We start from the raw sequence: 24,263 nt of genomic DNA, 5'->3' as shown, positions 1-24,263 counted from the left end.
CTAAAAATAGATGGCAAAATAGATCACCTAAGGACTCCATTGTCAGTAGCCATACTGCACTATTTCAAAATGTCAGGGAATTAAATAGATCATTTTTTTTTCTATGTTGAATTTCCTGTGATAGAAAACAAGAAGCAAAACAAATCTAAACAAAAAAAAAATCCATTTTCAAACCTTCTTTTGTTTTAGATGTGGCAACAGTTCGAAATGCTAAATTCACTGTTTGATGACGTTGGTAAAATTTCATGGTTCATTTAATCTTGTCTATTTTTTTGTATTTTATTAATTTTTCTTTTTGTGCACCATAATGTTAACACTGATTTACCAGCTGAGCTATTGAAAATTAATTATTGCATATCGATATTACAATTATGTTAAATAACTAACTTAGTTGTAGCCATATTTTTAGAAGGCTTGTCTCATAAGGTCACTGTTTGCATCAGCATCATAATTAGCTGATCATAGTATGTCCATCATCTCTTACCTCTGGTATTTAAAGGGATTGTGTCTTCTTAAATGGGTAAAAATTGCTTATAAAAACAAAGATGTAAGGGGTAACGTTTCTCCTTGTGGAGAGTGAGAAGCCAGGCTTGGTATGTCAGAGTGAGGAGACCATGCATAGGCCATGCATGCTCCTCTGGGAAATTAAATATGCAATTGCCTCTTCAGAAAGTAAGAGTACTAGAACTCTATTGCCACCTATTGTAAGCAGCAATCCTAAAGGCATATATAAGTCTCCTCAGTCTGACATGCCATGCCTGGCTTTTCACTCTCCACAAGGAGAAACGTTACCCCTTAGATCTCAGTCTTAAGCCTCTCACCTAGTCAAATCAGTTCTCATACTTTGCACTGACAAGGGACAATACCCTGAAACACCATGTTTGCAAATTGAGATTCTGATTTGGCTTTTATCCTAAGTCACAGCAAGGCTAGTTAAAGGGTCGATATTGACTTTTTGACTTCCAATAGGTGGCACTAGAGTTCTAGTTCTCTTCCTCCCTAAAGAGGCAATTTGCATACTTATAAAAACAAGAAACTTTACAGTTTACATCTTATTAAAAATCCTCTATGTTCTTAAGGACAGAGGGATTCTTAATTGTATAATTAACTGCTCATTGCCTAAGTTACTGGCTACCTCTGCAATCTATCAATGGTGACCATTTTCTAGGCAGGGCATTTGCAAGCTCTTTGCTATAGAGATTGCATGTGCTGCTCTGAAGCTGGCCGGGGTGCCCTGTACTCCTCTGATGCCATAGAGGCAAAGCTACCTCTGCTTGCAGCATATTAGAGTCCACACTTGGAGCAAGCTATGCAGCCATGCCACTGGTCTGAGCTGTCATTCATCAGGAGTGCTCCAAACCCCTTGCAAGCAGGAAGCCAGAAGGCAGGCGAGCAATACTGTGTACAAAGAAAAAAACAAGCAAACAGTCCTTACCTATAGACATAGTGGTTATCTGCAAATCAATACTGTTTGAAATATGCTTTGCAGTTTAATTGGAAGAACGACTGCAGGGAAGAAATTAGAGGGATTGTCAGGACTTAGGTTACAAGTCTGCAGTCACTCTATGTGACTGCAGACGTGTGAATACTCACACCGCGCGCACGGCTCGTTCATGTGCCAACACTGGGAGTGGGCGGTCATGTGACGACAAGTATGCGATTTGCATGCTTCTGGCCACATTTCGACTAGATTGTTTCCAGTCTTGCTCAATACACTTGCGTTGAGCAAGGCTGTGCTCATATAGAAAAATCATGCTGAGTGTTCTAACAACTGCTTTACCTCATCCCAGAGCTGGATTCACTGTAACACTGCTTAAGTACTACTGCATATTTTCCTCTATGCTGCTACTGTTTCTGTCTGTGTACTAAGAAATGAAGAGCAGGAATCCATCTGTATGTGCTGTGCTCAGTATGGGAGACATAATAGCAGCTAGTCTCCTCCCCCGAGCTCAGACACAGACACAAATTAACAGACAGAGCATCCAGAGAGAAAAACTGGTGAAATGCAAGATATGAGTCATATAATGGCCAGATTTAGTGTTATTCCTCATGTACATACAGGACAGTGACGTGCCCCCTGGGCCTGTGTTGTGCAGGGGAACCCGGAACCGGGCCTGTTGTAGAATGCTGGGGGTTGTAGTCTCCGTGTGGCGGTGACCCGGTCCGTGCCCAGGGTGGTCAAACCAGTGGCAGTCTTAATGTATAGCAAATGTCCGACTACGCCACCCGTGGATTGCGGTCAGCGGGGACCGCCGCTGCGCTGCAGACCGCTGAGGCTGATGTTGTTTGCGCAGCTGAGTATGGGATAACTCCCCACGGGAGAAGTATTGCCTCAGGGCAGCTAATGTGAGAGATGATGGGAGTGATGGTGTGAGCGTCCCAGTGCTAATGGTGCTGGTGCGGCGAGGAACCACAGAGACGTGCGGTTGCAGTTTTCAATGCTTTACTCACAGTTGTTGTTCATGTCAATGCTGCAGGCGATGACTGCCCGAGCCGTGCTGCGTCCACCAGGCAAGGCACTCGGTCAACTCCCAGGTAATTCCAGAATGTGGTTCAGAGCTCCCTTCTCTACCTTTCTCTGGCCGTCCCCACCAGTGACCCACCTTTGTCCAGCTTCCTCGGGCCTTCTGTTGGCGAAACCTCTCCCGGTTTCCCTGACTCTATACGGTATGCCTTTCTGGTGGATGTAGTGAGGGGTCGCACCAAGATGTGGTAACAACCTCTGGTCTTTGGCTGAGGAATCTGTTGCCTCCACCAATTTGGGTTCCGGTACCCTGTTCTGCCAACCCTTCACCCTGTATCTCCTCTGGGCATATGGGGTTCCTTCGGTCCTCGTGTCTCTGGGCCTTTCTCTGTGTTCCTTGCTTCCTTTCTCCTCTGTTCCAGTTCCTTTCTTACTTTTCTTTCCGTTCCTTCTCCTCTCTCTTTCTGCTGTTTCTGGCCTCCACTCCAGGCCTGCCTCTGGAGCTGGGCCCAGACTGAGCCACAGCTCCCTGTCAGCCCTCTCTGGCTGAGCTCCTGTCTTCTTCTCCTCCTCTCTGAACTGAACTGGACTGAACCCTGTTCTAAGATGGTGCCCACCTTTTATACCTCCTTCTAACACCCGAGCCCAGGTGACTAGCAACCAATGGGCTCCTACCTATGCCCAGAGACCCACCCCTATCTGCTCCTACTCCACTGGGTATTCCACCCCCTCCCCACTCCAGCCAGGGACAGATGCTGTCGTGCCTGCACTTCTGTCTAGTGGGAGCACCGTTGAGCTGTCCCTCGGAAATGGGGTGTGTGTGGTGCATGCAGCTTACTGAGTCCTGGTCCACACTCCATCCTTACCCGGGAGTGGAATATCACACCTCTGGTTTGAGGTGCAATACCCCTGTAGCAGCCGAGCCCTCGGGGTGCTACAACAGCTTATTCTGAAGCTACTTGAAAGTATAGTTCTCCTTTATGGTAATGCATGATGGCCGTGTTCTCCAGAGAAGGAGCCACTTGAACTTCTCTGTCCTGGCTTTCTGGCTACATAGGTTGGAAGGGCATAATGTAGTTTCAACATTTATGGGAACCCACTCCGCATCTGTGTGCTCCCAATTTCATAGGATGGTGCCATGTTTCATTGATGCAATATTTTTCTTTTTAGAAACCGTATTTGTAGGGGAAAATATCCCTGTAATATATTATCATGCAGAATAGTGTGGTATAAATTAGCAAGCGTGAAATACAAGGACTCCATATTCCGATGAGAATATTTGGAGATCTGCCATGTACACAAGGCTATATTTTTTTCTAACAGAAATTATTTAGGTAACTTTTAAATAGTTTGACTTGCATATTCCCTAATTGAGTTAAAGCAGAGACCTAGATAGAAAGATGAATAGACAAATAGATAGATAGATAGATAGATAGATAGATAGATAGATAGATAGATAGATAGATAGATAGATAGTACCAAGACCCTTTGACATATATGCAGATTTGTAAGTCTAGGTAAATGCCTGTAATACACATACAAATATTTTATTTAGAAGGAATTACCAAGAAGAGAACAGCGCTTCCTGAAAGCCAAGATTGATGTCAGTCGAGGACACTAATGTTCTATTATAAAATGCTTTCAAATATTTATTCAGTTCTCACCAAATGTATTTTAATGATAGAACCTTGTCTCATCTTCAAAGCTTTTTAGTTTTTTTTTCCTGTCTTATGTTTGCATGGTAATTATAATGCTGTCATTAGTCAAGACAATAAACATAAGGACATGATGTGCTTGTTTTCAGCACTGAAATGTATAATTCATAGAAAAAATAATATACTTACAAAATTTGTTGAAGGCATTAAGACTTTTTTAGATAGATAACATTTGTCAATGGATATATATCCTATGAGAAAAAACTAGTGTTTGTACAAGAATGAACATAATCAAAATTGGATTATGACATCTATTTGAAGAACGAATTCCTTGAATTTTAACAAACATTCTACTGGTAAAAAGAGGGGAGGAACAATAGAGAGTGAAAGTTACAGTCACAACTTGGACCTGAGGAGTTCCCCAACAGCTCCCTCTACCCAATAAGAATGCTCCTCATAGGTGAGGGTCCCGTTTCAGCTATTACGGTACATTAGGATTTGGCAGCCTTAAGTTGAACCTCTGTTAGGTGTTGCTTTTAACTCCTGAGCATGGGTAATGATATTGTTAAGCTTAATCAGTGTGTCAGGTAAGTTGTTAAGAGTAAGGATGGTAATCATATACAATGATGAATTTTATTTTATATTACCTAATAAACAAGCACTAGCTGAGCACTCAGGGAAGTCACTTTATCCTTCTTTTACATGTGTCTTGGCCAAAATGAAGTCTTTAGGTTTACTTAAAGAAAAGCTAAAACACATTAAAGCCATTTTATATCAGTGCACAGCTCAAGTGAGTAAGCAAAGGAATAGTTTTTGATTTCTTTGACATTTTCTGGTTGGGGTAAAGTAACAGATGAAATATAACATTAAGGGTACATTATGTGTATTTTCTATACCAGTGATCTAACATGATTAGACATCTGATCCATTATAGGGGTTTTCCAGTATCATCACATAACTGGAAATCATTATATAATTACATATTAGATAGTTTTTCAATATATTTCTGTATAATTTCCCATTCAACTAAAGGATAGTTGCTTTCTGTCATGTATTTTCCTTAAAGAGAATCTGTCACCAGGCTTTTGCTATGTAATTTGAGAGCAACATGATGTAGGAACAGAGACCTTGATTCCAGATATGTGTCATTTACTGGTCTGATTGATGTAAAGTAGTTTTGATAAAGTCACTGTTTTCTCTGCTGCAGATCTAGCAGTTTTCTGAACATTAAGCTCTATATAACCTTCTACACCACTGTTTGGCAGCTTTCTATGTCCAAATACATTGTCAGATAATCAGTGGTGGGCGGGCTACATGGCTTGATTCAACTAGTCCTCTAGTAATAATCTGTTGCTGATAAAACATTGATTTTATTGAAACTACAACAAGCAGCCCAGTAAGTGACACATCATTTGAATCAGGGTCTCAGCCCCTACATCTTGCTACTCTCAGATTAAATAAAAACCAGCTCACAGATTCCCCTTAGGTGGATAAGAAGCGGGTCTGTTGATTTGATGGCCACACATTCTTAGGACAGCTATCAGAGAACCAAGCACCTTTATATTCATCAAATGATGAATCCATGACTTACAATGTTGTATGCAGCTTCTTTAATAACTTAAGATAAAAAAGAAGCAAATAATTTGCTAGTGTAACCTCAAGTTTCCAAAATTCACAGATTTTCTGTGGTATCTATTTTTTTGTATGAAATAATACAATTGGTATGTGACGATCTAAACATTATTTTGTTTAAGTACATTCCTCAACACATAAATCACAAAACCAAGAAGTAAAAGTCGAGTAATCATGGAAATCATGGGATTGATAGACATGTTAATGATATGTAAATGAAAAAATGGAAGCAAAATTTTCTCTATGTTAATATCATTGATATGTCAAGTGATCCTGTGATTTCAAAATTCCACGACTTTTCCTTCACAGTGCTACTGGTCATTAACTGCTGCATACATAATGCAGCAGCACTGTTATTTATAAGAGCAAGATCCTGTAATAACACGCAATATCTCACATTCTGCCAGTGAGGGGTGAAGTGGAGAACTGTGGGATCCAGCTCAGCATATCATCATCCTACAACCCGGAAGTTCGGACCCAACTTTTGCACAAGGTCGGGTCTTTCAGGCTTCTGCCAATTTTACTAATTAGTTGTGACGCTCATCACTATTCACGAATAAGCCTAATGGTAGTCAAGAGGTCCGAGGTCAAAAGCCAAGAGAGTACATCATAGACATGGGGGTGAGATGAAGGAATAGTCAGGAAACTGTCCGAGGTCAATATTCCAAGAAGGTAGTGGATCACGACAAAAGGGCTAGGCAAATGGATGGTCAAGACAAATCCTAGATCGAACAGCAAAGATCAGAATACCAGACAAGGAGCACAGAACAAGCACATACACCTCATGAGCAGATTTACCACTGGCAGCAATCAAAGGCAGAGAGCTGGACTAGAGACACATGGATAAAGCCCAAGCACACCCTGATCCTGATTGGATGGCTAAACTATCATTCCAGACACTGACAGCTCAGAATGCCCCAGCATCCGATTGGACTGCTGAGTTGTCCATCACCATATTGACAGCTCAGCATGCCCCATTCCTAGATTGGGGGGCAGAACTGTCATTCACTGTGTCCAGACACGCAGGTAGGAGAAATCATGAAATTAGCGTTATTGAGCAAAATCATCTGTCTGCGGCTGCCACTATTTTCTTAAATAAAAAGGGCAGCCATAGACAGCTTACAACGTTGCTGTGAACATATTTACTGTAACAAATTAAATACAAATGTCATTTTTTTCTTTCATTGTTATAGGGCAACGATGTGCGAATAATCATCGGTCAGTTTGATGAGCATATGGCAGCAAAAGTCTTCTGTTGTGTAAGTAGTAATATTATAGTTTGAACTTAGAAAACACCAATATGAGAATCTGATTAGTAAGTGTTATTGCTAAAATACAAAACAATTCATACAGTGAAGGAAATAATTATTTGATCCCTTGCTGTTTTTGTAAGTTTGCCCACTGACAAAGACATGAACAGTCTATAATTTTAAAGGTAGGTTAATTTTAACATTGAGAGATACAGTAGAATATCCAAAAAAAAATCACATTGCATAAATTACATAAATGTATTTGCATTTTGCAGTGAGAAATAAGTATTTGATTAACACTTAATACTTGGTGGCAAAACCCTTGTTGGCAAGCACAGCAATCAAACATTTTTGTAGTTGATGATGAGGGTTGCGCACATGTCTGGAGGGATTTTGGTACACTCCTCTTTGCAGATCATCTCTAAATCATTTAGATTTTGAGGATGTTGCTTGGCAACTCGGAGCTTCAACTGCCTCCATAAGTTTTCTATGTGATTAAGGTCTAGAGACTGGCTAGGCCACTCCATGACCTTATTGTGCTTTTTTTGAGCCGCTCCTTTGTTGCCTTGGCTGTATGTTTTGGATCATTGTCTTGCTGGAAGACCCAGCCACGACCCATCTTCAATGCTCTTACTGAGGGAAGGAGGTAGTCACTCAGGATTTTACGGTACATGGCTCCATCCATTCTCCCATTGATGCAGTGAAGTAGTCCTGTGCCCTTAGTAGAGAAACACCCTCAAAACATAATGTTTCCACCTCCATGCTTGACAGTGGGGACGGTGTTCATTGGGTCATATTCAGCATTTCTCTTCCTCCAAACACGGCGAGTTGAGTTAATGCCAAAGAGCTCAATTTTTTTCTCATCTGACCACAGCACCTTCTCCCAATAACTCACAGAATCATTCAGGTGTTCATTGGCAAACTTCAGATGGGCCTGCACTTTTGCCTTCTTAAGCAGGAGGACCTTGTGGGCTCTGCAGGATTTTAAACCTTTAAGGCGTAATGTGTTACCAATGGTTTTCTTGGTTACTGTGGTCCCAGCTGCCTTGAGATCATTAACAAGTCCCCCCTGTGTAGTTTTAGGCTGATCTCTCACCTTCCTCATGATCAAGGATACCCCACGAGGTGAGATTTTACATGGTGCCCTAGATCGATGTCGATTGACAGGCATTTTGTATTTCTTCCATTTTCTTATTATTGCACCAACAGATGTCTCCTTCTCACCCAGCATCTTATTTATGGTTTTGTAGCCCATTCAAGCTTTGTGCGGGTCTATGATCTTGTCCCTGACTTCCTTAGAAAGCTCTTTGGTCTTGCCCATGTTGTAGAGGTTAGGGTCTGATCAATTGAGTCTGTGGACAGGAGTCTTTTATACGGATGACTATGTAAGATAGCTCTCTTTAATGCAGGTAACGAGATGATTAGGAGCGTCTAACTGGTCTGTAGGAGCCAGAACTCATAATGGTTTGTAGGAGATTAAATACTTATTTCTCACTTCAAAATGCAAATAAAGGTATCTAATTTATACAATGTGATTTTCTTGTTTTTTTTTGTGGATATTCTATCTCTGAATGTTAAAATTAACTTACCCTTAAAATTATAGACTGTTCATGTCTTTGTCAGTGGGCAAACTTACAAAAATAGCAAAGGATCAAATAATTATTTCCTTCACTGTAAAACAAGAGGAGGTTTTGGAACCCTACATCCCATTGAATAACATGTCTACATTTTCATATCCTAAAGTGGTTGTATTACAATTATAAAATTCCATGTCTTTTAGATCAAGTAAAAGAGAACAATTATTTATGTTGAATCATTTTGGAAAATGGTCCTGTGTCGAGAAATGTCAATCACTTGTTATGGTGCCTCTAGTTTTTTATTAGTGACTCCCATATTCTACTAATGATGCTGGGAGACTAGCCACGGGGCATTTTACATCTCTTCTTCTGCATCCTTGTATTATTCAAATTGATTCCACTTGTACATTGAGCAACACACGTGTACTTTTTAGCAAACTTTTCATAGTAGTGTTTTCTAACAAGCTTAGGATACCCAATGGTAAACCTAAGCTTTCACGACAAATGTGGTACCATGCGAAAATATGGAAAAGCGAAATGGCTCCCCCCTAAAAGAAATTCAGCAAACTTTGCACTCCCAAATCCAAATGCCGCCCTCCCTTTTGAGCCCCACAGTGTGCCTAAACTACATTTAGTGTCCACATGTTTGACATCTCTGTAGCAATGAGAGCCCGCTTAATTTATGAGGTCCATGTCTCCAGAAGAAAATGCTCGGCACAATGTACAGGCACTACAATGTACTGGGTACTACAATGTACTGGGCACTACAATGAAAGGTCACTACAATAGCAGATTTGCAATTTTCACTCAGAGTCAAATCATCACTACACCTGTAAATAAATACCCAAGGGGGTATAATTTCCAAAATGGGGTCACTTGAGGGGGGATTGTGCTCTTCTAGCACTTAGGGGCACTTATTATAGAGTCCCAAGCTATTCTAAAAAAATCTGTGCTCCAGGAGGCAAATAGTGCTCCATCCATCCCGAGTCTTGCTGTGTGGCTAAGCAGTACTATACAGACACATATGGGATATTCTAATGTTTAGCAGGAATTGTGTAACAAATTTTGTGCTATTTTTACCCATTTCCCAGTGTGAAAGTGTAAAATCTGAGGCTACGACAATATTTTTGTGATAAAAATGTAATTATTTTTTCTTCACTTACCATTGGCACAATATTCTGTGACACACCTGTGGTGTCAATATGATCACTGCACCGATAGATAAATTCATTGAGAGGTGTAGTTTGTAAAATGTGGTCACTTATGGGTGGTTCTGCTGTTCTGGCCCCTCAGGGGCTCTTCCAGTGGCTCATGGCACCCGCAAACCATTACACTAAAATCTGCACTATAATATGGCGCTCTTTCCCTTCTGAGCTTTGCACTGTTCCTGAAAAGAATTTCACGATTGCAGGTAGGGTATTGGCACACTCAGGTGAAATATTAAAATAAACTGTGAAGTTCATTTTTTCCTATTAACCCTTATAAAAATAAAAAATTTGGGGCTCAAACAACGTTTTAGTTGTAAAATGTAATTATTCTTTCTTCATCGCCCAGTGGTATAAAATTCTGCAAGGTACATGTGGCGTCAAAATGCTCACTGCATCCATAGATGAATTCTTTAGGGGGTGTAGTGTGTAAAATGAGGTCACTTATGGGGGGTTTCTGCTGTTCTGGCACCTTAGGGGCACTTCCAATGTGATATGGCACCCTCAAACCATTCCAGCGAAATCTGAACTCCCTTTTGAGCTTTCCACTGTGCCTCAAAATAAATTTTTGACCACATGCGAAATATTGGCATTCACACAAGAAATTGCGTAACAAATTGCACCATTCATTTTCTCCTAGTATCTCTTATGAAAATTAAAAACTTGGGGCCAAAGCAACATTTTAGTGGAAAAAATGTTAATTTTCCATTTATTCAGCCTAATGTTAAACAATTCTGTGAATCGCCTGAAGCTAAAAAATACTCTCTACAACCCTATATAAATTCCTCAAGAGGTGTAGTTTCCAAAATGTGGTCACTTGTGGAGGTTTCTGCTATTTCGGCATGTCAGGGGCTCTTCTCATGTGACATGGCATCCACAATCTATTCCAGACAAAATTGAACTCCAGAATTCAGTTGGCACTCCTACCATTCAGAGCCTGCCGTGCACCCAAACAGTAGTTTTCCACCACATTTGAGGCATAGGTACACTCAGGAAAAATTGCACAACAAATTATATGGTCCATTTTCTCCTATCATCCTTGTAAAAATGAAAAATCTGGGGCAAAACAAAGTTTTTAGCAGAAGAAATAAATTTTTTTGCATTTTCACGTTTTAACATTATACAATTCTATGAAGCACTTTTGGGTTAAAGGTGCTCACCACATCTCTAGAGAAATTCCTTGAGGGGTGTAGTTTCCAAAATGGGGTCACTTGTGGGGGATTTTTCTATTGTTTATGCACATCAGAGGCTCTGCAAACACGACATGGTGTTCACTATCTATTCCAGACAATTTTGCGCTCCAAAAGTCAAATTGTGCTTCTGCCGTCCGAGCCCTGCCGTGCACCAAAACAGTAGTTTTCCACCACATATGGGGTATTGGTGTAGTCAGAAGAAAATGGAAATTCAATTATATGGTCCATTTTCTCCTGTTACCTTTGTGAAAATGCAAAATTTGGGGCAAAACCAACATTTTTAAGGGAATAAGTAACATTTTCATTTTTTCCTTTCACATTGCTTTAATTCCTGTGAAGCACCTGAAAAGTTTATAAACTTCTTGAATGTAGTTTTAAGCACTTTGTTGGGTGCAGTTTTTAAACTGATGTCAATTTTTTTTTCTGTCGTATAGGCCCCTCATAGTCACTTCAAATGTGATGTGGTCTTACACAAATTGGTTTTGTAAATTTTGCTAGAAAATTGAGCAGTTGCTGATCAACGTTTAACCCTTCTAACTTCCTAGCAATAAAAAAATATCATTCAAAAATTATGCTGATGTAAAGTAGACATGTGGTAAATGTTATATTTAACTATTTTGTGTGATCTAACTATCTGGTTTAAGGGCATAAACTTTTAAATTTAGAAAATGTAGAAATTTTCTAAATTTTTGCCAAAATTCAGATATTTTCACAAATAAAAGCAAAAAATATCGGCCTAAATGTACCACTAACATAAAGTACAATATGTCCCTGAATCTTTGGGATACTTTGAAGCGTTCCAGAGTTATTACCTCATAAAGTGACACAGGTCAGAATTGTAAAATTTGGCCTGGTCAGGTAGGTGAATACACATGGGCAAACCAGGTTAACCAGAGGAAGAGCTACTGTTTTTAATTGCTCTCTGTGCTTATTAACTTAGGAGGTCCTGAGTGAGGATTTACCCTTTTAAATAAAATTTGCGCTTTCATGCGAATTTGAACATTTAGAGATTCACGGTTCGCAATGAAAAAAAAACAAAACTTGCCGGGCACGATTCCCCACATTGTTAAAGCATCAGAGAACTGGCTAACATTAGTTGCCGTGCAGGCCTCCCAATGATGCCCCACATATATAATATCTTACGGATTATACCTTGAATAGTGGTGGTCAGTACCTGGCCATCAAAGATCAGCTGTTCTCAGTGGAGAACAGTTTGTACAATATGAAAAATTCAAATTTCAAAAGATCCGCTCATCTCTAGTTGCTGTACTAAAGCTTTTAACTTATTTAAATCTATATAATGGTGTTGCTCCTTTAATTTGAGAATAATTTCAGTTTCAAAATCAATCTCTAGGAGCATTACTCCTTACTTTTTTAAATCTAGTGCCTCATTTTCTGTTAAAAAGGTTATCCCAACATCTATCTTCAGGAGTGCACCATTCTCTAGTCTACTGACTTCCAATTTGCTGAGGAAATGTGCTGTCTTCTTTGACTGACAGTTCAAGCCAGCGCACTTTTAAAGTCCTCGGAAAGGCTCAACAACTGAGGAGGAGATGAGCAGAAGTGATGAACTTTTGCCTGCCGTAGCAGCTGACTGTTTGGGGGGATAAGCAGTCACTTTATAAGTCAATGACTGGTGGAGATGAAAGTGCTGAAAAACTGCTCCTGGTCTGCTGCACAAGCCCAGGAGCCATTCCTTGTAATGAATGGGACTGAATAGCAGCTGTGGTCAGTCTCTTTGGTAATGAGCAGTTAACTAGAAAACTCAAAAGCAGCCTAGCAGAGGAACAGAGCAAAATAGAAAAAGGAAATTAATTATAAACTTGTTTACTTTTACACTAAATGCAGAAACAACTTTTATCACATGGGAATAACCCTTTAAATGTCATTACAAATAGAAGGTCTAGCCATGGGCAAATCTCCTGAAAGCCTACAGAGGCGACAACAAATTAGCATCAATCTTGTTTATACCTAAACTAAATGACAAATATTGATTTTAATGCTTATTGTAAGTTTATTATCATTTGCAGGCTTACAATGAAGACATGTACGGCAGTAAATATCAATGGATAATCCCTGGATGGTATCAAGCTCTATGGTGGCAGCAGGCCAATTCCTCCACCTGTTCAAGTAAAAACCTACTCACAGCAATGGAAGGATATGTTGCAGTGGATTTTGAACCTCTCAGCACAAAAAATATCAAGACTATATCAGGACGGGTGAGCTTTTAACTATCAAAGTACAATTGTTTGCCAACTACAGCACATATATTTTTATACTGTCAAACAAACTGTAACAATAGGGAAAAGTAAAATATTCTTTCCACCGTCATGAAAGTTTATGAAGAATCTACACTAGCTGAAAAAATAAAAAATTCACGGTGGCTCAGTGGTTAGCACTGCAGCCTTGCAGTCCTGGGTCCTTGGTTCAAATCCCACCAAGTTTGTATGTTCTCTCCATGTTTGTGTGGGTTTCCTTCGGGTTCTCCGGTTTCCTCCCACACTCCATAGACATACTGATAGGGAATTTAGATTGTGAGCCTCTATGCGTACAGTGCCCATAATGTCTGTAAAGCGCTGTGGATTATGATGGTGCTATGTAAGTGAGTAAAATAAGTAAATAAATTCTTAAAATACAACATTGTCATGAAATTCATTTTAAAGCTGGTTGAAAACTGATTGGCTGCCAATTAGCAATACCCAATTTCTTATAAGCAGTGATTATTACTTATGAACATGGTATTCAAATATTGTAGTGTAAAAAACATGGTTTTCGGCAAGAAAAATTCAGATTTACTAACAATCTACAAATCAATCTACAAACATTTATTGGGGATATAAAGAGGTACTTCTTTATTTAATAGCACTGTCACAGTAAGAGTCATATAAATGGCAGAGCACTTATTCATTTTAAATCCTATAAAGCTTGCATCACTCCCTAGTGACTATTCTAAATATAACCTATTAGAGAAGTGGTCACGAGGGTCTTTAATCCCTACCCCCCCACCTCCAACTTTCAAGCAAAAGTCTCGTGCAAAATTCCGGGACGTGGGATCCCAGGTCAATGAGCAGGATCTTAAAACTCCAGAGCTCACTTTTTGCTACTAGTGCTGACTTATGTGTTCTAAGTGGTTATTGTATGGTAATGGCTTTAATGAGTGAGATCTAATGATAACACTCACAATCTTGTTATTTCACAGCAAGAAGGGCCACTGAGAATTGTAGAATCACATTCTGCAATATAGGATCCCACAAACAAAGTTCAGAAAGTTGAAAGTTGGGTCCTTCAGGGGGACATTAGGGACCCTTGTGACCTTTTTTTCTATAAGGTGATATTTAGAAAAAATCACCAGTCTCAGAGTGCCCATTATTTTCTTAGATAAAATGAGCAGCTTCAGGCTAGTAAGAGGCACACTTTAAGAACATCAAGGGTCACAGAATACCCTTATTCTTGTTCCTAACTAATATTTACCCCAGATGACTTCACTGTTATCGTCCCAGTGATTTCTAATGCGCAATCTTTTTACCAACATGAAGTTACATAAACCCTATTAATTAAAATTGTAAAACACTTCAAAACCCCATATATAATATTAATAAATACAACAAACTTCAAAAAGGGGCAGCTTTTCTGATATGGCACAGAGGAGTCAGCACAATTCTTACATCTCATCAGAAAGAACCTGCCCACTTAGCAAGGGTACAGAAACACTCATGTAATAGATAAACGCAATAAACATAATATTCTTGTATAATGTTATGTTTTATGCATACTTGAGGACAACATGTAATTGGCAGTGAATAGCGTAATATATTGTATGTTACTCTCTAAGGAACTATATCTGATATATATTTTTTTTTTCATCTGAGAATGACAAGAATATTTCTATTATTTATCTTTTTTAGACCCCACAACAGTATGAAAAAGAATACAATGAAAAGAGGTCAGATGTGGAACCCAGTAAATTTCATGGTTATGCTTATGATGGAATATGGGTAATAGCCAAGACACTGCACAGAGCAATGGAATATCTTAATGCTACCAATAGACATCAAAGCATTCAGGATTTTAATTATACAAACCACAAGCTTGGGAAAATTTTCCTCGATGCAATGAATGAAACAAATTTCTTTGGAGTAACGGTAAGTAAAATCCACCCCACCCCATAGTGCAGAGTATGTGTTTTTATTATTGTGTGTGTATTATTTTATATTCTCTATCATATGTTCTTATGTAAAGGGAAATATACAATCATATTTGGCTATAAGAATTTGTTTTTTGTTTCTTATTTTTATGTCTCTTTCTTAATTATAATTCGTATTATATAAATATTCTGGAAAGAGTTCTGGGTAAAATAAACTTGGCCATATTAAAAATCTTTAAAGAGTTATTCCCATCTTCATAAATGGGTATTGTTGGACGGTGCTTGTAAATACAATCCCTAGCCAAAATTATGGAATCACCGGGCTCGGAGGATGTTCATTCAGTTGTTTAATGTTGAAAAAAAGCCGATCACAGATATGGCACAAAACTGAAGTAATTTCAAATGGCACCTTTAGGGCTTTAAGAAACACTAAGAGAAATCAAGATTAAAAATGTGGTACTCAGTAAGGGTAATTTTTTCAGACCAAGCAGAGGTAAAAAATTATGGAATCACTCAATTCTGAGGAAAAAATTATGGAATCATGAAAAACAAACACACAAAAGAACACTCCAATACATCACTAGTATTTTGTTGCACCACCTCTGGCTTTAATAACAGCTTGCAGTCTCTGAGGCATGGACTTAATGAGTGACAAACAGTACTCTTCATCAATCTGGCTCCAACTTTCTCTGATTGCTGTTGCCAGATCAGCTGTGCAGGTTGGAGCCTTGTCATGGACCATTTTCTTCAACTTCCACCAAAGATTTTCAATTGGATTGAGATCCGGACTATTTGCAGGCCATGATATTGACCTTATGTGTCATCTTTCAAGGAATTTTTTCACAGTTTTTGCTCTATGGCAGGATGCATTATCATCTTGAAAAATGATGTCATCATCCCCAAACATCTGTTCAATTGATGGGATAAGAAAACTGTCCAAAATATCAATGTAAACTTGGGCATTTATTAAAGATGTAATGACAGCCATCCCCCCAGTGCCTTTACCTGACATGCAGCCCCATATCATCAATGACTGTGGAAATTTGCATGTTCTCTTCATTTATAAATCTCATTGGAATGGCACCAAACAAAAGTTCCAGCATCATCACCTTGCCCAATGCAGATTCGCGATTCCTCACTGAATATGACTTTCATCCAGTCATCCACAGTCCACGATTGCTTTTCCTAAGCGCCATTGTAACCTTGTTTTTTTCTGTTTATGTGTTAATGATGGCTTATGTTTAGCATTTCTGTATGTAAATCCCATTTCCTTTAGGCAGTTTCTTACAGTTCGGTCACAGACATTGACTCCAGTTTCCTCCCATTTGTTCCTCATTTGTTTTGTTGTACATTTCCTGCTTTGGAGACATATTGCTTTAAGTTTCCAGTCTTGATGCTTTACTGTCTTCCTTGGTCTGCCAATATGTTTGCCTTTAACAACCTTCCCATATTGTTTGTATTTGGTCCAGATTTTAGACACAGCTGACTGTGACCAACCAACATCTTTTGCAACATTGCTTGATGATTTACCTTCTTTTAAGAGTTTGATAATCCTCTCCTTTGTTTCAATTGACATCTCTCTCTGTTGGAGCCATGATTCATGTCAGTCCACTTATTGCAACAGCTCTCCAAGGTGTGATCACTACTTTTTAGATGCAGACTAACGAGCAGATCTAATTTGATGCAGGTGTTAGTTTTGGAAATGAAAATTTACAGGGTGATGCCATCATTTTTTCCTCAGAATTGAGTGATTCCATCATTTTTTCCCTCTGCTTGGTCTGAAAAAAATTACACTTACTGAGTACCACATTTTTAATCTTGATTTCTTTTAGTGTTTCTTAAAGCCCTAAAGTTGCCATTTGAAATGACTTTAGTTTTGTGCCATGTCTGTGATCTGCTTTTTTCAACAACATTAAACAACTGAATGAACATCCTCCGAGCCCGGTGATTTCATAATTTTTGCCAAGGGTTGTATAAGCTATTTTTCAATTTATTGCTTATTACAATTTTCAGGCATTCTTGAGATAGTAGCACTTTTATTTTGTGCCCAGCTTGTTGCATTGGAGACCAACCACCTCTGCTAGACAGCAGAATACGTGCAGTGCTTCCAAACTCTTTTCTAGTGAGCTTATAAATAGTGTTTTGAATCTGGCCAGAATCACCGGTGCATACTATTAAAGGGATTGTTCACTACTTGGACAACCCCTTCCTGATCTAAATGTTTGGCCCTGATAAAATAAAAAAGCTCATACTCACCTCCCATGCTGGCGCTGTTCCAGCGGTGTCGGCACTCACTGTCCCCGGGGCTCTCGTCTGGTTGTTGTGACACGTGATGCCCAATCAGCGCTGGTGTCACTGTCCCCGCCTTCGCACAAATCGAACATGAAGAGGAAGTCAGGGCTGTTGCTGCTCTCTGACTTCCTTTTCAAGTGCAATTCGAAAGGAGGCAGAGACAGTGACGCCAGCACTGATTGGGCGCCGGTGTAACGTGTCACAACAACAGTACGGGAGCCCCAGTGAGAGCGAGTGCCAACACCGTGGGAACAGCACCGGCACAGGAGGTGAGTATAAGCTTTTTTATTTTATCGGGGCCAAGCGTGGGGGATGACAAGGAGTTGTCCATTTAGTGGACAACTTCTTTAACTTCTAATCCCTGCCAACTAATGACTAGTGCTTATAATCTAGACAACAGTAGTGGCCGGTCTCCTAGGAAATGAGCTGTAAACAAACAAAAGAGTTAATATCTCAAGAATAGCTGCAAACTTTAATTAGCAGTAAATTGCTAATTGCTTGTTTTTACGTGCAGAATCTGACAATATCCATTTATGAAGATGGGAATAACTCTTTAAAGATTAGGCTTAATGAAAATGAACTTAAATTTGAAAAAAAAATGCTCTTTTAATTGATCTCTCTAAAGCATGTCTAATGTTGATGTCACATGGAATAATACATAGTCCTCTATCAACTGTCATTCTTTTGGCATTACGGTCACACTTTTCAGCTTTGTAATTTGGAAAATTAAATGTGTTCTGTATCCTTAAACATTTACTCATGGTAATCTCATATTATTAACGTCAAGAATATTTTTTTCTTAATGTGCTTTCCCTAAATATAATTCCCAACCTTTTTCTGAAACTCTACAATTAAAGTGATCGATTGACACAGTCAGGGAAACAAAGGCAACCAGGTTGTGTTAAGCCTGTTTCACATCAGCATATTGTTATACTTCTGCAGTATAGACATGAAACAGGATTCTTAAGGTTCCCATCAGTATTTCATCAGTATTCTGTCAGTATTGGGTTAGTTTTTGCATCCGCATTTACATTAATTCCTATTTTTTCTATTGGGTAAAAGCTAATCATTTATACATATTGTCATCAATTCAGTAAATAAAACATTATATATCATCTCCTAATATATGGAAAGGGCTCAAGAGCTGGGCCCGCATCATACCCAGCAGATGTCAACTGGGTTAAATAGCCAACATCTTCAAGTGCTTCGCTGCTGTTTAATCATTTAAATGCTGCTATCAATCACTGATAGCAGCATTTATTAGCTTGATCACTAGTGCGGAATTCTGAAGGCCTTCATGTCTACCATTTTTGTCCTCCTGTAAAGTTTAGCTTTTTGATGAGCTTCTTAGGAAAATGTAATTTTATTTATATAAAACAATACAATTATATTGCAGTGTATATAACAAATGATCAGACTATCATAGGTCTTATTAGGAGATTAAAAAGATAAAAAATATTTTTAAAAAAATATATAAAAAAAAGTATAAAAATTCAAATAACCACCTTTTTTATCCCTTAATTATAAAGAAATACAAAATATTTAGAAAAAATATTGCCATTACCATAAAAGTCTAATTTATCAAAATATATAATGAATTTACCAGTACAGTAAATGCAATGACTCCCTAAAAATATGCATTAAAATGTGATCAAAACGTGATGTCCGCAAAATGGTGGCAATAAAAATATAAGAAAATAAACCCTCACACAGCTGTATGGACTGAAAAATTAAAACGTTAAGGATCTCAGGAAGTAGTGAAACAAACAATTTTTTTTTTACAAATTTCCCATGATTTTCTCCATTTTATCATTGTAGGCATACTACCCTGCATAATTATATTGTGAGATTAATTTTACCACAATATGGTATCTGTAAAAACAATACCCAAAAAAGAATTGCTTATTTTACACAATTTCACCTCATTTGGAATCTTTTTACCATTTTCCAGTATATTGTTTGGTAAAATTAATCATGTTATTCAAAACAAAACTCATCCCTTAAAAAGTAAAGCCCTCATATAGCTATGTTGACAGAAAAATAAAGTTATGGCTCTTGGAAAAAGAAAGAGAAAAAAAAGGAAAATCACCACCAGTCAGGAAGCTGTTAAACTCTCTAGATGAGAATTTATAAAAAATTAGAATAGCTAACAGGCGGGAATTTAGCTTGTGCGCATTATAAATTCTCCCATACTTTGCTTTGGGTGTAGCATCTTTTTAAAGTTTAATTGTCTTTATTAATTACATCATCAACTTTATCAAATCTGAATACATTTTATTCTTACTAGTGTTGAGCAAACATGCTCGACACTGCTCGGTAATCGCCCGAGCATCACGCTACTCGGGATGTTCGGCGAGCACCGAGCATTTCCGGTTTACTCGGGCGGGAGCTCAGGTCTCCGCCCTGCATGTTTGGCGCTCTTTACAGAGCCAATGAACATGCAGGGATTGCCAGCCTGTCACTGTAATGCCGCAGCCATGTTGTTTGTGGGCATTACAGTGATTGGCTGGCCGCACAGCGTCACCTCGAGTATTTAAAACCGGGCGCCGCCATCTTGGACACAGTCGCTCCGGATCAGACAGTGTAGGGACAGCGCTGCTGATTTAGGGAGAGATATATCCTGCAAAATAGTTTGTGTAGGGTCTGTAAAGGCTGCCAGATCAAACAAACACATCCTTCTCAGGACTAATATCCATCCCAGGTATATCAGGCAGGCAGGCAGGCGGGCTGTATAGGAGACGCAGTGGTTATACCAGCAAACGCTGCATTGCAGTCCTGTGTGCTGCTCCTGTTGTTGAAATTGCTGGACTTAGCTCCAGGTCCCGGGGGCCAGGAAAAATCCTTTTTTTTATCTAAATCCTCTTTTAATTTTCCTCCTTCACAATGTACAAATACCCATCTTATTAACCTTTTGGTGCCCCCCCCCACAAAAAAAAAGTGTGCCTCTGATTTTTCAGACACAAATATATCTGTTGAAAATTGTCTGGTGTAGGCCAGAGAAATAGAAGTGTGGTTTTGCAGTTCTATGGGCCATTTGTATCTAAAAAAAACAGTTTGAGTGTGTCGCTCACTGTTCAGCCGCAAATATATATATATTTTAAAAAGCCTGGTATACACCAGCAAATTATTACAGTGGTTTTTATGTTCCACAGTAAAACATCTCTATTATCCTGTTTTTGGCATTTTTTGCTGTATAAAAATAATTATAGTGTCTCCCTGATTTTTCAGACACAAATATATCTGTTGAAAATAGTCTGGTGTAGGCCAGAGAGACAGAAGTGTGCTTTTGCTGTTCCACGGTAAAAAATCTCTATTATCCTGCTTTTTGCATTTTTTGCTGTAAAAAAAAAAAAAATTGTGTCTCCCTGATTTTTCAGACACAAATATATCTGTTGAAAATAGTCTGGTGTAGGCCAGAGAGACAGAAGTGTGCTTTTGCTGTTCCACGGTAAAAAATCTCTATTATCCTGCTTTTTGCATTTTTTGCTGTAAAAAAAAAAAAAAAATAGTGTCTCCCTGATTTTTCAGACACAAATATATCTGTTGAAAATAGTCTGGTGTAGGCCTAAGAAATACAAGTGTGGTTTTGCAGTTCCACGATACAAACCTCTGTATTATCCACTTTTGGGCCATTTGTATCTAAAAAAAAACAGTTTGAGTGTGTCGCTCACTGTTCAGCCGCAAATATATATATATTTTAAAAAGCCTGGTATAAACCAGTAAATTATTACTGTGGTTTTGATGTTCCACGGTAAAACTTCTCTATTATCCTGTTTTGGGCATTTTTTGCTGTATAAAAATAATAATAGTGTCTCCCTGATTTTTCAGACACAAATATATCTGTTGAAAATAGTCTGGTGTAGGCCCGAAAAATACAAGTGTGGTTTTGCAGTTCCACGGTACAAACCTCTGTATTATCCTCTTTTGGGACATTTGTATCTAAAAAAAACAGTTTGAGTGTGTCGCTCACTGTTCAGCCGCAAATATATATATATTTTAAAAAGCCTGGTATACACCAGTAAATTATTACTGTGGCTTTGATGTTCCACGGTAAAACATCTCTATTATCCTGCTTTTTGCATTTTTTGCTGTAAAAAAAAAAAAAAATAGTGTCTCCCTGATTTTTCAGACACAAATATATCTGTTGAAAATAGTCTGGTGTAGGCCAGAGAGACAGAAGTGTGCTTTTGCTGTTCCACGGTAAAAAATCTCTATTATCCTGCTTTTTGCATTTTTTGCTGTAAAAAAAAAAAAATAGTGTCTAACTGATTTTTCAGACACAAATATATCTGTTGAAAATAGTCTGGTGTAGGCCAGAGAGACAGAAGTTTGCTTTTGCTGTTCCACGGTAAAAATCTCTATTATCCTGCTTTTTGCATTTTTTGCTGTAAAAAAAAATAGTGTCTCCCTGATTTTTCAGACACAAATATATCTGTTGAAAATAGTCTGGTGTATGCCAGAGAGACAGAAGTGTGCTTTTGCTGTTCCACGGTAAAAAATCTCTATTATCCTGCTTTTTGCATTTTTTGCTGTAAAAAAAAAAAAAATAAAGTGTCTCCCTGATTTTTCAGACACAAATATATCTGTTGAAAATAGTCTGGTGTAGGCCAGAGAGACAGAAGTGTGCTTTTGCTGTTCCACGGTAAAAAATCTCTATTATCCTGCTTTTTGCATTTTTTGCAGTAAAAAAAAAAAAATAGTGTCTCCCTGATTTTTCAGACACAAATATATATGTTGAAAATAGTCTGGTGTAGGCCAGAGAGACAGAAGTGTGCTTTTGCTGTTCCACGGTAAAAAATCTCTATTATCCTGCTTTTTGCATATTTTGCTGTAAAAAAAAAAAAAAAATAGTGTCTCCCTGATTTTTCAGACACAAATATATCTGTTGAAAATAGTCTGGTGTAGGCCCGAGAAATACAAGTGTGGTTTTGCAGTTCCACGGTACAAACCTCTGTATTATCCACTTTTGGGCCATTTGTATCTAAAAAAAACAGTTTGAGTGTGTCGCTCACTGTTCAGCCGCAAATATATATATATTTTAAAAAGCCTGGTATACACCAGTAAATTATTACTGTGGTTTTGATGTTCCACGGTAAAACATCTCTATTATCCTGTTTTTGCCATTTTTTGCTGTATAAAAATAATAGTGTCTCCCTGATTATTCAGACACAAATATGTCTGTTGAAAATTGTCTGGTGTAGGCCCGAGAGACAGAAGTGTGCTTTTGCTGTTCCACGGTAAAAAATCTCTATTATCCTGCTTTTTGCATTTTTTGCTGTAAAAAAAAAAAAAAATAGTGTCTCCCTGATTTTTCAGACACAAATATATCTGTTGAAAATAGTCTGGTGTAGGCCCGAGAGACAGAAGTGTGCTTTTGCTGTTCCACGGTAAAAAATCTCTATTATCCTGCTTTTTCCATTTTTTGCTGTAAAAAAAAAAAAATAGTGTCTCCCTGATTTTTCAGACACAAATATATCTGTTGAAAACAGTCTGGTGTAGGCCCGAGAAATACAAGTGTGGTTTTGCAGTTCCACGGTACAAACCTCTGTATTATCCACTTTTGGGCCATTTGTATCTAAAAAAAACAGTTTGAGTGTGTCGCTCACTGTTCAGCCCCAAATATATATATATTTTAAAAAGCCTGGTATACACCAGTAAATTTTTACTGTGGTTTTGATGTTCCACGGTAAAACATCTCTATTATCCTGTTTTTGGCATTTTTTGCTGTATAAAAATAATAATAGTGTCTCAATGATTTTTCAGACACAAATATATCTGTTGAAAATAGTCTGGTGTAGGCCAGAGAGACAGAAGTGTGCTTTTGCTGTTCCACGGTAAAAAATCTCTATTATCCTGCTTTTTGCATTTTTTGCTGTAAAAAAAAAAAAAATAGTGTCTCCCTGATTTTTCAGACACAAATATATCTGTTCAAAATAGTCTGGTGTAGGCCCGAGAAATACAAGTGTGGTTTTGCAGTTCCAAGGTACAAACCTCTGTATTATCCACTTTTGGGCCATTTGTGTTTAAAAAAAACAGTTTGAGTGTGTCGCTCACTGTTCAGCCGCAAATATATACATATTTTCAAAAGCCTGGTATACACCAGTAAATTATTACTGTGGTTTTGATGTTCCATGGTAAAACATCTCTATTATCCAGTTTTTGGCATTTTTAGCTGTGTAAAAATAATAATAGTGTCTCCCTGATTTTTCAGACACAAATATATCTGTTGAAAATAGTCTGGTGTAGGCCAGAGAGACAGAAGTGTGCTTTTGCTGTTCCACGGTAAAAAATCTCTATCATCCTGCTTTTTGCATTTTTTGCTGTAAAAAAAAAAAAAAATAGTGTCTCCCTGATTTTTCAGACACAAATATATCTGTTGAAAATAGTCTGGTGTAGGCCAGAGAGACAGAAGTGTGCTTTTGTTGTTCCACGGTAAAAAATCTCTATTATCCTGCTTTTTGCATTTTTTGCTGTAAAAAAAAAAAAAACTAGTGTCTCCCTGATTTTTCAGGCACAAATATATCTGTTGAACATAGTCTGGTGTAGGCCCGAGAAATACAAGTGTGGTTTTGCAGTTCCACGGTACAAACCTCTGTATTATCCACTTTTGGGCCATTTGTATCTAAAAAAAACAGTTTGAGTGTGTCGCTCACTGTTGAGCCGCAAGTATATATATATTTTAAAAAGCCTGGTATACACCAATAAATTATTACTGTGGTTTTGATGTTCCACGGTAAAACATCTCTATTATCCTGTTTTTGGCATTTTTTGCTGTATAAAAATAATAATAGTGTCTCCCTGATTTTTCAGACACAAATATATCTGTTGAAAATAGTCTGGTGTAGGCCAGA

General features: G+C 38.2%; 1 protein-coding gene across 1 annotated transcript in view; it reads left to right on the top strand.

Annotated features, from left to right (window-relative positions):
• Positions 1 to 24,263, top strand: part of GABBR2 (gamma-aminobutyric acid type B receptor subunit 2) — a 1,360,263-nt gene that overhangs the window by 567,112 nt on the left and 768,888 nt on the right. The window contains exons 5-7 of the mRNA XM_073678612.1: positions 6,945 to 7,010; positions 13,007 to 13,195; positions 14,882 to 15,118. Of these exons, the coding sequence (XP_073534713.1) occupies positions 6,945 to 7,010; positions 13,007 to 13,195; positions 14,882 to 15,118 (492 nt within the window). The remainder of the gene's footprint in view (positions 1 to 6,944; positions 7,011 to 13,006; positions 13,196 to 14,881; positions 15,119 to 24,263) is intronic.

Source organism: Phyllobates terribilis, unplaced genomic scaffold (assembly GCF_046119375.1).
Source record: "Phyllobates terribilis strain yellow unplaced genomic scaffold, ASM4611937v1 Scaffold_4__5_contigs__length_816908805, whole genome shotgun sequence".
Lineage (NCBI taxonomy): Eukaryota > Metazoa > Chordata > Amphibia > Anura > Dendrobatidae > Phyllobates > Phyllobates terribilis.
Note: the sequence above shows the minus strand (reverse complement) of the source record. Positions and strands in the feature narration are given on the sequence as shown.